At 36.1% G+C, this 13,199-nt stretch overlaps 2 protein-coding genes across 2 annotated transcripts; one reads left to right on the top strand and one right to left on the bottom strand.

Annotated features, from left to right (window-relative positions):
* Positions 1 to 231: 231 nt before the first annotated feature.
* On the top strand, positions 232 to 4,359 carry ribc2 (RIB43A domain with coiled-coils 2; the record flags this gene model as incomplete). The annotated part of the gene is made up of 7 exons (XM_081355705.1): positions 232 to 348; positions 431 to 512; positions 862 to 1,173; positions 1,961 to 2,079; positions 2,174 to 2,401; positions 2,504 to 2,670; positions 4,281 to 4,359. 7 exons carry the CDS (start codon positions 232 to 234, stop codon positions 4,357 to 4,359), a joined length of 1,104 nt encoding a protein of 367 aa, XP_081211831.1.
* ada2a (adenosine deaminase 2a) lies at positions 4,221 to 12,807 on the bottom strand. The gene is made up of 10 exons (XM_081355704.1): positions 12,685 to 12,807; positions 11,329 to 11,662; positions 10,502 to 10,721; positions 10,212 to 10,422; positions 9,477 to 9,604; positions 9,302 to 9,392; positions 9,114 to 9,222; positions 8,818 to 8,975; positions 5,204 to 5,406; positions 4,221 to 5,087 (listed from the first exon to the last, which is right to left on the bottom strand). Exons 2-10 carry the CDS (start codon positions 11,627 to 11,629, stop codon positions 4,997 to 4,999), a joined length of 1,512 nt encoding a protein of 503 aa, XP_081211830.1. The 5' UTR covers positions 11,630 to 11,662; positions 12,685 to 12,807; the 3' UTR covers positions 4,221 to 4,996.
* Between the last annotated feature and the right edge of the window lie 392 nt (positions 12,808 to 13,199).

The raw sequence follows: 13,199 nt of genomic DNA, 5'->3' as shown, positions 1-13,199 counted from the left end.
ATATAGGCTATAATAGAAATTAATTTGTGTGTGTGTGGTTTGTTGGACATTCCGTTTAGCGCTAACTTAACTGAGAAATAATAGAGAGAGGGCGCAATTTTTTAACATGTATCCAGTCTCTTAGCAACGTGTTTGTTTGTGAGTTTCCCATTCCGTCGTTTCGTGACATCCAGTTGCAACATTTCATTGTATTGCTCGCTATATCGATCTATAGTGGTGATATAGGCTACAATGGATCAAGTTGAGCTTCTGTCAGACCGAATCGCAGCTGTTCAACTTGACAGAAAGAGAAACAGGGAGCTGCAACGTCGAGAGAGGATCTTTAATGACAGAGTCCGCACGATTGGAGTAAGTCTGTTTGCTGAAAACATCTTCATACAGCTGTAAATGGAATTTGCAAAATCGTTTTGTTGATTTCTATCTTGAACAGCTTGACTATGATGCTCTTGACCATCAAGTTAAAGAACGAAGAGAGAAAGACCAACGCGAGGCAAACGAACTGAAAGTCTATGGTGAGTAACACCAAAACCAGCCAAAAAAAAAAAATATATATATATATATATATATATATATATATATATATATATATATATATATATATATATATATTACAATTAACATTTTCAATTTCTGTTTAAAAAAAATCAAGGTGGAATAACTGTCTGGAAAAGAAAAACTGAGGGAAAAAAGTCTAGTAAAAATCATTATGTCAATGCAAGTCCTCATACAAGAGTGTGTGTGAGTGTGTGGAAAGAGTTTTTTTCCAAAACAAAAAACAAAACCTTTTTGGATACCTTGAATAACATAACTCACTATTACATTGAGGCTGACTCAGAAGCTTCTTCTCCTGTGTGTTTTCAGCTGATGACCTGCTGTGCAGTGATCGTGTAGCCTGTGTCCTGGAGCAGCGGCAGAAGAAAGATGAGCGCCTGCTGAATGAAGCCATCGTGCAATTTAGGGAACAATTCCAACAAACAACCAGCCGACGTGAGTTTGATCTGAACAATCCAGAGCTGCTGAAGAAGCAGGAAGGTGTGCGGTTTCTCCCGGGACTGACTGGAGAAGATCTGAGCCAGAAGAACAGGCTGAAGAAGCAGCAGGAGCAGCTCAGAGCATGGACCCTTCAACAGCAAGAAGAACTGGAGCGAGCCAAACAACAGCTACAACAAGAAGGTATGTTCACTTGCTGAATGGCAGCTCCTTATGAGCCCTACCAATTTTCAGTGACTTTTGGTCCCAGTCTTGAATGTTTGGCTTGATTCTTTCTGAAACTACATTATGGCTGTGAATCGATTAAAATTTGTTGAACAGGTTTCTTGCACCTAACATAACAGTTTTGTAACACATTAAACCAGAAGACCAGCATCATGAAGACAGTATACTTTAAATAATATTTATAAATATATTCAAATAAAATATTTTTTAAAAATACAAATATATAAATATTTGTGTATATTTTAGGGCTGTGCAACGATTAATCGCATCCAAAATAAAAGTTTTGTGTTTACACACACACACACACACACACACACACACACATATATATATATATATATATATATATATATATATATATATATATATATATATATAACACAGTACACACACTTTTGGATGCGATTAATCACGATTCTATATATATATTATTATTATTTGTCATCTTTTAAGTACTATACTGCATTTTTTCAAATGTCTTTCTAAATTTTGGGGATAAAATGACTGCCATTCACCAATATATTTAAATAATAAAACATTTAATGGGCAGACTGCAAATTGTCAGTCTACTGATTTTATTAATATACAATAACAACAATTACAAAACATGATCAGTCTTATGACAACTTTTAATTGAAATAAACTTACAACAATCATTTCATAAATCTTGTAAACAGCCATTATTAATCAGTATTGTTTCCCCCAGCCCTAGTATCAATGCTTTCTCTTTTTACAAACCGTATAGTGAATCAGTACGATCAAAGCAGAATGTCTCTGGATAACCGAGCTCTTGAACTGCAGAAGATGGAGGAACAATACAAGAGATCTGCAGCCATCGCCACCAAAGACTTTAACCGGGCACTGGTGAGTCACTGACGACTGAAGTCCACAAAGTAGAAACAAAAAAAGGCTTTATAATTCAAAAAGAACTCAATTTTCTATTGTTCCTTGACCACAGGCTGCAGAAATCGCACATCGCCGTCTACAAGAGTGTCACGAGGAAGAGGAGAACAACCAGACGGACATCTTGAACCAGCTAAATGGGGACCTGCTGATGGAAAACCCTGAACAGAAAGTAAGTGTGCTGGGTCTGTCCCGCCTGCGCCGGGACTGTTACAAGGGAATGAGTCCTGAAGAGCTCCAGCAGTACACGCAGTACCAGCTGCAGCAAGCAGAAGATAGGAAGGTAAAGCACAAAACACTTTAATTCTGTTAATAAGTAACTTCATGAATTGTTGCAAAAGATCAAAATACACGTATTTGTTAAAAAGCAAACAAATATGTGCAGATTGCTGCCATGAAGCAACGGGAGAAGGAGCTTCAGGAGCATCATGAGAACATGACATCAGCCCGGGCTGCACTGCTACTGGAAAGACAGCAAGCGCGCATTAATAAGGACCTGCGCAGGAGTTTGGACAACACCAACGCACAGCTGGCCCAGACCCATCATGCTCGGTGAGTTACAATGGGTATATTGACTAATTAGCGCACACTACTGAAATAATAATCTTACAGTAATTTTAATTAATTTGAAATGACTGAATTTTAGGGCCTGAGCACTGAGGACCCTATTGGAATTGCTCCGTTTATTCTTCTTCATCGTCTTCTCTGAAATGAATGGCATTTTCTAGGGCCTAAACATACTCGAAAACTCACTAGACTGTGCACACGTGTCAAAAGTGCTTAAAATGTACATCTGATATGGGTTTCAGAAGTCAGTGGGGCTTGATAGCGCAACCTTCTAAATTTCAACAAAGCGCCCCAATGCATCAATGTAATAGATGTCTACAAAATTTTTTGAACGCGTTCCTGGGTCAACATATTTTGTTTATCCTGGTCCGAAAATTTAGTCTTAACCCTATCCCTACCCCTAAACTTAATCCTACCTATCTATAATTGATCCCTAAAATCAGAGGCAAATGATGGTGAATGACATGATGTTGAAGCACCTTACCCTGTTTTTAAACCTGAACATAAACTGTAAACTTGTTCCTCAAGTCTGGTATGTTGATTGGAATGTGGTTCCAGGATCAACAAAGATGATGCACTTGGTGAAATCAGGTTCCACTAACATCCCAATGGGGGTTATGCGCAACAACTTCCGTATTCTGTAAAATATTCCGTATTCGGTTCAGGTCTTTTGTATGTTTTATTAAATATAGAGCTGTTTTACTCAAGATGCCCTCAGAGTAGCAACCAAATATGAGCATAAGGGCAATTCCACGCAAAAATGTCACATCCATAACGCCAACTAAATACCATTGCATTGTGTTGGTGTTATGGATGTGACAGTTTTGCGCGGAATTGCCCATAAGCTATGTCCATCGCAAATGCAGATTGATATCTAGAATGATTTTATTTTTTATTCTAACTAACATTCGGATATTAAAATTGAATATAATTGCAACAAGAAACATAATTAGCTGATTGATATCGCGACACTTTATCTGACAAGCGGATGCAATGAGAACAGTTTCCTGTTTGTTCATGTGACAAAGTCTATACCTTCAAAAAAGTCTCTAGAGTCATAAATAAATTTTACTTACTTACTTACTTACTTACCCTAAATCCAACAAGAAGTTTTAATTTTCTCTGTAATTCTTGTGCAGTTTTTGCCATTTCCAGGTATCGTACTTTAACAAACTATGCCTAGAGATTTAATTTGCATTGATTTAGCTTTTAAAGTTTATCAGTGGACTACACAACAGTGTTGTTGTTAATTTATATATATATATAAAAAAGATATAATAAAATATTAAAATCGTTTTGGTTTTTATGAAATAAAGCTAAAATAAAATATAAACTACATGAAAATTTGAAATGTGTCCTCGGCAGCAAAATAAAAGTACTAAAATTACTATAACTAAATCCGAAATATAAATAAATGACAAGCTAAATTGAAATATTAATAAACTAATGTAAATGACAAAAACAGCAAAATTACAAAAAAATAAAATCTATTGAATTCTAAAAATATGAATAAATACTAAATTAGTATGAAAATTATAATCTTTTACTTGAGTTATTTATTTTGTAACAAATGCAAACACTTTTTCCATTTACAGGAAGGAACATCTACAGGATCTGTACACCAACATTCCAGACGAGCGCTACTTTTCCCAGTTTAATACCAGCAGTAGATAAACATTACGGCGTGAACCTGAAAGATGAACACCATCACGGCTCAACGATCAGGAACAATAAACCATATCATTTTACAGTCAACACCTTGGCTTTAAATAGACCGGGGAATTCAGTGGAAATGTTTTGGAATTTTTAATAGGTCACAAAGATGGCAAATGTTATGTGGAGTTGTCACACTAGTTTTATTTCATTCATGTTGTAAACAAAATGAGTTACATATTCATAAACAACTGAAATCGTGTCATTAAAAACAACCTACTAAGGTCATTAAAGTAAAAATATACTTTTAAAAGTATATTTTCTTTTTTCATGAAATAGAACTGACATTATAAATACAATTTTTTATGGTTTATCAGGTGTCATAAGGTGATCATAAATCACAATTAGTATTTACAAAAGTGCACACAAAACCGCTAGAGTCCGCCATTTTGTTTCAGTGGAAGTACAGACGATCAGTACACGGGTTCTGCACCAGATGGCAGCACAGGCCAGTTCAAGATTTCACATTCAGTTCTTCACATTGATCAAGTAACAGCGTAAATTGGAGTATTCACAACCCAGTATGTTCACCAATATGGCAAACAAAAGGAGAAAACCTTAAATGCCTTTATGCAGTGTTTTTATGCAGGACTACCTGTCAAAGTAAACTTTCCAAAACAAACTTGTCCCATTTTACCAGCAAAACCTCAATAGCCTCTTTCTTTCTTTCACTTGGCAATGAGCTGTACCTAGAAATGAAGAGCGAGAGGTAAAAAAGTTACGAATAAATGATAAAAGTCTGGTTGTAGGTCATAAAATAAACTCACAAACTCATCCTAAAATAAGACACTTGTAGTTATGTTACCTGAGGGAGTTTATGACCAGCTCTTTCAATGTGCCTAAATTAAAGCTCATTCCTCCAAAGCCCATGAAGGCTTCATAGAAATCGTGTGAAAGGCCAGTGGCCCGAAATAGAGCTGGATCATCCGAGCTGATCACCAGAGGATGACCCTCAGCCATAAGCACTGTCGCCGGGTGGTCCCGCAGGTCTGAGACCAGTTTCAACACCTGACAAAGGGTCACAGCATTATTAGTAATGAAACAAAAGATGTGTTACCTACTTATTGGGAACAGTAAGATTTTTTGTTTTTGTTTTTGAAAGAAATTAATACATTTACTCCGCAGGACGCATCAAACTGACCAAAAGTGACGGTAAAGGCATTTATAATGTTATAAAAGTTTTCTATTTCAAATAGTGCTGTCAAGTCAATTAATCATGATTAATAGCATTTCACATAAAGGTTTTTGTTTGTAGAATATGTGTTTGTAAATTATATTTAGGGCCCGAGCACCGATGGTGAGAGGACCCTATTGTTTTTGCTCCGTTTATTATTATTCTTCTTCTCCAAAGTGAATCGCTTTTTAGAGGGCCTAAACATGCTCGAAAACTCATGAAACTTTGCACACGCTTCAGAAGTGGTGAAAATTTATGTGTGATATGGTTTTCAGAATTGTGGGGGGCAAATTCGGTAAATTATTGCCCCCACATTTTGCCCCGGCTCCTGGTTTCACGTACAGGTATGAAATTTGGTACATACATGTAATGACCCAATACCTACAGAAAAGTCTCTTGGAGCATAGCCCTAAACACAACAGGAAGTGAGCTATTTTGAACTTCCTCCTGGATTTTGGGCATTTTTCGTAATTTCCTGATGTTGTACTTTAACGAACTCCTCCTACAGATTTGATCTGATACTCTTCAAATTTGGTGAGTGTAATCTTAAGGCCTTTGTGACGTTAAATTGCGAAGATCTAGAGTTTTCGTCGAAGGGTGTGCCCTCGGCGGCCTGACAAACATCTATCTATAAATTACAGGAACGTCTGTCTGTCTGTCTGTCTGTGTGTGTGTGTGTCTGTTCCTCGCATATCTCTCGAACCGTTAGTCCGATTGATTTCAAACTCGACAGGTGTCTTGCCACGGGCACGAGTAAGTGCAGTGCCAAGTTTGACATTGTTTGGATGAGAAATGCAAAAGATATCGTTAAATATATCATTTTTAGAAGGTTGTGGTTTAAAAATAAACATTCTGACATTAGAGAGTTGTATCGGTCAAAGAAGCCCCAAGAAGGCTGTGGTTTAAAAATAAACATTCTGACATAAACACTCAGTCAGCTACACTGTTTACTTCTGAATATTATAGTTTGGTTCCCGAACGTGATAAATCCATCTATCTATAAATTACAGAAACGTCCGTCTGTCTGTCTGTGTGTTATTCGCATATCTCTCGAATGTGAGATAACCACTAAATGTGTGAAAACCACTATTTTCTGTTTCAAACTTTCACATAGCATCTTTAGGTTATAACAACATTGAAAATCAAAATCTGGATTTGAATTTTTTAAGATTTATTATAAAAACGGATTATTTTTTCCCAAAAATGCAATAAATTCATGACTTTTTTTTTTTTTTTAAATGCTATTAATCCATTGAATCAATATAAAGTTATTTTTGATCATATTGCCATCGCAAGAAATATCTCCTGAACTTTTTTGACGGCGATCAGCTCACAAAAACTGATTTTGCACGGGCACTTTGCACTGCTCCCTGAATCGAGGTGCTTATTCATTTGTGGATGTAAACTGAATCTGTAAGTCAGCTATGCTGTTAGTGTTTACTTCTGAATATTATATTTCATTCTGGTGCGCTTAACGTTGTCGCTACTGTGTAATAGTAGCCTATGCTATTCACCAACTAAACATATCCTATTCAATGCGTTCACAGTCTCTTTCACGGGCATCATTTGTAGTTGCCTATTCACAAACTGTTTGCTCAAGCATAGCGTTTTCTCGGAGTTCACTGTGTGCTTTTTACCATGCACAAATAAAAATGTCACTGAACTTTTGCTGTGTAATTGTAACAATGAGCACACACCAAACCAACAATTACTAAAAACACACACAAAAACTGATTTTGCACGGGCATTTTTTTGCACTAGTTCACCCAATTTCGGCCTTTTGGTGATATATGCATGATCAGATAAGTTCAATATTAATGTTGCTTGCAGTTCTGATGTTGCTAGGCAACCACAGACAGCCTGCAGTAACTCAGGCATACAATTTTCAATCTGCCACAAACTTCACATGTTTGATAAGAGTCCTGTCCTGAACACATGCCAATGCTCATTATGATTATAGCAATAGCACCACCTGCTGGTAGCAGGAAGTGTGGCAAATACAAAACGTGCTCGAAAAATCATGAAACTTTGCACACGCTTCAGAAGTGGTGACAATTTACGTGTGATGTGGTTTTAAAAATTGGGTGGGGCAAAATGGCTTACTTATTGCCCCTACATTTTGCCCCGGCTCGACGTTTCACGTACAGGTATGAAATTTGGTACACACATGTAAAGACCCAATACCTACAAAAAAGTCTCTTGGAGCATAGCCCTAAACACAACAGGAAGTCAGTTATTTTGAACTTCCTGTCAGATTTTGGGCAGTTTTTGCCATTTCCTGATGTTGTACTTTAACAAACTCCTACAGTTTTGATCTGATCCTCTTCAAATTTGGTGAGTGTAATCTTAAGGCCTTTCCTAAAGGTGCCGGGTGGCGGTGGCAGGGGTGCGAGGGCCCTTTTCATCGCTGCTTGCAGCTTTAATTATATATTATGTTTGTGTGTGTGTGTACACACCCATTAATGTATGCATATAAATATGACATGACATCTACATTTTCTGTCTGATTGCATTTTTTACTGTGTAAATGCATAAAAAGATACCATATATATGTAGTACCTCTTCCATTTATGTACTCACTTTAACTTTTCAAAAACCATTAGTTATTTGTAATTTTTCTGTTATTTAAAGTGACAAAATATCATGTGGTGCGACCGTCTGGCCACGCTGTTTTGGAAACGTCTTTGAAATAATCTAAATGTATTCAAATTTATTTTCTGCATTATTTGGCATGATTTCTAAAGTTTTTTTTAATTGTAATAATATTTCACAATATTACTGTTTTACTATATTTATGATCAAATAAATGCAGCCTTGGTGAGCATAAGAGATATTGTTCATTTTTCCTCCCTTTTATTCAAAACTTTTGAACGGTAGTGTATATTCATTTCAAATAGTAAATTCAAAACAGACCTAAAACATAGCATAACCTTGCACAAGATTATATTAGTAGATTATTTACATATTATATACTATGTTATTACATATTATATTAAGATTTTTTCACTATTTCTATTATTCATCAACTGTTTAACATGTTGTTATTGTAGCATGTTTATATAACAGACATTCATCAGAATTGTGATTTGAATTAAATAAGATTAGGAAAATAGTTCCCTAAACAGCTCACACTTATTCAAATGTGTTATTTGGAATAACAAGCACAAAAACAATAAGACCAGGAACATGCATTGAGGAAGTACAGTTTTGACTTCAAAGGCATAATGAGTTGAGTGATGATATACCTGATTTGAGATGGGGCAGATTTCAATTGGTACGCCCATCTTTCTAGACATCTCTTTAACTACAGGGTGACGTGCCAAGGCAAAGCCATGACCTATACGTGTGGTGTTGAATAGAAGAGCATCCATGAGGTTCTGATCGACATCTGTTCCCTGTGAATCTGTGGGAAAAGCGAATGAAATATGTTACTATAGCAACTGTGAAAAAAGAGCAAGCACTCAATCATTTTGAGCATAAAGGACGACTTTGAGTTACACTGCTTTGTACCAGATGAAAGAACAAAGATGTCAAAGGAAACCTGTCTCTCCTGCGTGGAAAAAGTAGGGCAGATTAACACCCCTGTCTTCAGGTAGACTCAAAGCGTCCTTGAAGTACCACAGAGGTCTTCCATGGTCTTCTTGTCCTACCTGGAGTACAAATTCTAAAGTTTATTCACAAATTGGATATTTCAGCAATATGCTCATCACCGAACCATCAAATACTCACAAAGTCAAAGCCTGCCATGATATTTGGAAAGTTCCTTTGTAGTGCCATTGCTTCCTCTACTGCCTTCACTGCCTCTGTTGCATTTATTCCCCTAAGAGCAACAGGAAATGATTTCTATTCATTCAGATCTTATTGAATCAAACTCATATTTGATCTAGTTCCATGTTTATCTCACCTGTGGACGGTAAAAATAACCCGAGCCCCTAAGAAGTCTGGGTAGTGTGCCGTAAATCTCTTCACAACTTCCTGGCAGGCCCGCATACTCCAGTCCTTATCATGCAGTCTGCCATCAAGTTCATATGTCTAGAAATTTTCAAATAAAAATGAGCACATATTACTTTTCATTTATTGTACATTCTATTTCATATGGAAGCTTATTTCCACCATGGAATAAAAAAAGTTTAAAGTTTGAATTTAAGACCCGGTTTCACAGACAGGGCTTAGATTAAGCCAGGATTAGGCCTTAGTTTAATTAGGAAATTTAAAAGCTTTTATAAACGTGCCTTAGAAAAAACATAACTGGTGTTCATCTTGAGACAAAACAATGGAACTGACATACTTTAAGATATATGCAAGTTGCTTTCAGTTAAAACAGCTCAAAAATGCTTTTAGTCTGGGACTAGGTTTAATAATTTGAAAACGCAGAGAGAGAAAAAGTCACTAAAATGTTGAAATTACCTTTTATATTTTTATTTTATTCTGTGGCAGAAACCAGAAATCCGAATCGCGAGATGTAAACTCAGAATTACGAGTTTGCAATTGTGAGATATAAACTTGCAATTGTGGGAAAGTCAGAATTGTGAGATAAAAAGTCGCAATTAACTTTATTTCTTATTCTGTGGTGGAAACCAGAAAAGAGTTTTAAATGGATTTAGTATGTGTTTTTTTTAAAGGGGAAATGTATCCATACCACTGGCAGCAACGCCCTGATTTCCACAAACATGATGTTGTCCTCATAAAACTGTCTGAGACCTTCATAGAGGTAGTCTTTAAAAACAGGTGCATAGGTGACCAGACCGTAGGCCACCAAGAACGCCTGTTCAAATCTCTTCCACACACTGTTTTGGCTAGGATAGTCTCTATCTGGGTCCTCAGTGAAAAGTGTGAGATTTCGAATGAAACTGTGGAGACAAATGAAATATGGAGACAAACATCCCTCAGCTACAGTCTCAGATTTACCGCAGTTTTCTCAGGCTCTACCTGTTGTCCAACTCTGTGCTGTTTTTAATCTCCTCCCTGAGGGATCTGAGCAGGGTCCATGAGGAGCAGCGTGGACGAGATGCAGGCTGTCCAGAAGAGAAGAGAAACTGCACGGACTGCTCATCTGTGAAGCACACGTAGCAGTTCTCCCTGTAGGTCACGTTCTTCACTAGCCAATCCACATCTACCATAGCAAAGTCATGAACATGCAGGGCCGCACCTGGACAAAAGATTAATCAAATAAATCATTATACTTAAGATTATATATTTATATACCATTTATATATATATATATATATATATATATATATATATATATATATACACACACACACACACACATATATATTTACAACCATTGAAAAGTTCTTAATGTTTATGAAACAAGTCAAAATGCTGCATTTATATTAATACTGTTTAGTGTTATTAGAAATTAATTAACTGTTTTCTATTTTAATAATTTTTAAAATGATTAATTTCCAGCTTTCCTCCAGTCTTCAGTGTCACATGATCCTTAAGAAATCATTCTAAAATCCTGATTTGCTGCTCAAGAAACATTTATTATTAATATTAATATTATTAATGTTAAAAACAGCTGCTTACATTTTTTGTGGAAACCTTCAAAAGAACAGCATTATTTGAAATAGAAATATTTGTAACATTATAAACGTCTTACTGGCACTTTAAATTTAATTGATGATCTTGCTGAATGAAAGTAGGCCTATTCATTTCTTTCAAAAAACATCTTACTGACCCCAAACTTTTTAACTGTAGTAACAGTCAAGTCACAAACTACACAATATCTCTGCATCATTAGATTACTGCACCTTTAGGCATCTTTTGAATCAAGCTAAAAACAGGACTTTGATCGATGAAGCGCTTCGCCTTGAAGAAATGCATAGACGGTGGGAACGGTCCTGCTTCTATATCATGCTGCTTCAGTTTCTGAAGCTTCGAGTCGAGCAGTTTCTCTCTCTCATTCAGTGTTATGTTGCCTCCTGTCCGTCTAGACGCCTCCAGTCTTATCAGAGCCTCCCGCTTCCTGGGATCTGGTGCACAGTTACATGCTGCACACCACAGAAACAGCATCCATATCCGCATCAGGGGTCTTGGTGTCAGTGTGTGCATGGCTGTGATGTAATTCAACCACTGATCTCTGTGCTAATGTGAAAAGTAATGAACAAGTGGATTGTTAAATATTTAAATGTGCATTACATGATTTTTTGGATTATACTTCAATGACTGATATGATGTTCTTGGATTTAATACTGACAGATGACGCAGTTCCACGCACAAGTAAACGTTTTCCATTTCTTTAGCAATGTTAACTATATTATAATAATTTATTTAAATAAAATAAAAAAATACAGTGAGTAGAAACGGGTGCATTTGTCTCACCAATGATTGACATATTATGAGAGTAAAATATATTCATTTAAATTAAAAAATAAAGTGATTAGTATCTGGCTTGTCATGTGATCTTAAAATGGCAGCCACCAGAAGGGGGGTCCCCTTTTATGTAGAAAACTGCTTATTACTGTTTATTTCTAAATGTACATCAATTCATTTTTATTTTTTATATTTTAAAAGGAAAAAAATATGCATTTTACTAGTATAAGCTGAATGTCCTAGCAGACTGCTGTTAACCTGTGACGTCTGCAGTTATAGAGATAAGGGGTTTTGCCCACAGCTTGCACTTCTTTTTTTTTCAACTGTTACTTTAAAACTAGTTTCAACCATCAACCACAGCTGTTCCCTAATGCCAGTGGAAAATCAGCTGTCAGCTGTTTGAAACTGTTTACTTCTATAAGCAAAATATACACTATCACAATGATATCAATTAAATCTATCAATCCTTCTAAAACAACGTGACCATCTGTTAGACCCAATTAACGTTAACTTACTTGTAAACAAGCCACATGACACACAACAGCATGTCGAGCTGCACTCTACCTATTATCAGTCATGATCACGTTTTCTTCATATTTCAATTCTGATATCGTTTATAAACGTCTGTCGAATTTCAATTATTTAATTATCTAGTAGCAAAGAGGTTTTCACCCAAAACACTTTAAAACTCCAGTAAGTTAACAGTTAACGTTACCTGAATTAATCCCAAATTAACGTAACGTTACAGAAAAATAAATACATTCCGAAACACTGCGAATTAGAAAATGTCTTACCTGGCGATTGTATACAATGTATATATACAAAGACACTGGTAATATGTAAGTTTTTGTTTTTAACCGAGCTCGATCGACTTCTTACGTTACCCTACTACAGTGCAGACTTCCACAACAGAAAGTGACGTCATGTCTTTCCTTAAAGATCATTGGCTCTGCTGTGTGGCAGTGCGCGTGGACAAAAGACCAGAGAGGACAAAGATTTATCGGCGTATTCAAAATCCAGCTAATATATTAAATGCATTTCGGTCTTGTTTTGTTTTCCAAAGTTTACAAGGCCTTAAAGATACGGGTGATGATCATGTCCAGTGAGGTTTCTCCGGCGTTTGAACCCTGACTGAAATCTTTTAGACTTTGTGTGAGTAAGTTACACTAGCAAAATAATATAGACACTATCAGAAACACAGTAGGTTATATATACATGTCTAGATGACCATGTCACAGTTAACGAGTGGTTAAATGTCATTAGTACATCATGTTACCACTGTCAAAAAAGGTACCACGGCTTTTCCAAT

The sequence above is a fragment of the Scardinius erythrophthalmus genome (assembly GCF_964197995.2).
Source record: "Scardinius erythrophthalmus genome assembly, chromosome: 24".
In the NCBI taxonomy this organism is placed as follows: domain Eukaryota; kingdom Metazoa; phylum Chordata; class Actinopteri; order Cypriniformes; family Leuciscidae; genus Scardinius; species Scardinius erythrophthalmus.
Note: the sequence above shows the minus strand (reverse complement) of the source record. Positions and strands in the feature narration are given on the sequence as shown.

Bases quoted from the DNA above. Each gene is read 5' to 3' on its own strand.
- ada2a (XM_081355704.1), bottom strand. From the start codon at position 11,629: ATGCACACACTGACACCAAGACCCCTGATGCGGATATGGATGCTGTTT. The intron at 9,605-10,211 runs GTATGGATACAT...GAAAATTTCTAG, and splicing joins TCAGGGCGTTGCTGCCAGTG to ACATATGAACTTGATGGCAG. The intron at 9,393-9,476 runs GTGAGATAAACA...TGTTGCTCTTAG, and splicing joins GTTATTTTTACCGTCCACAG to GGGAATAAATGCAACAGAGG.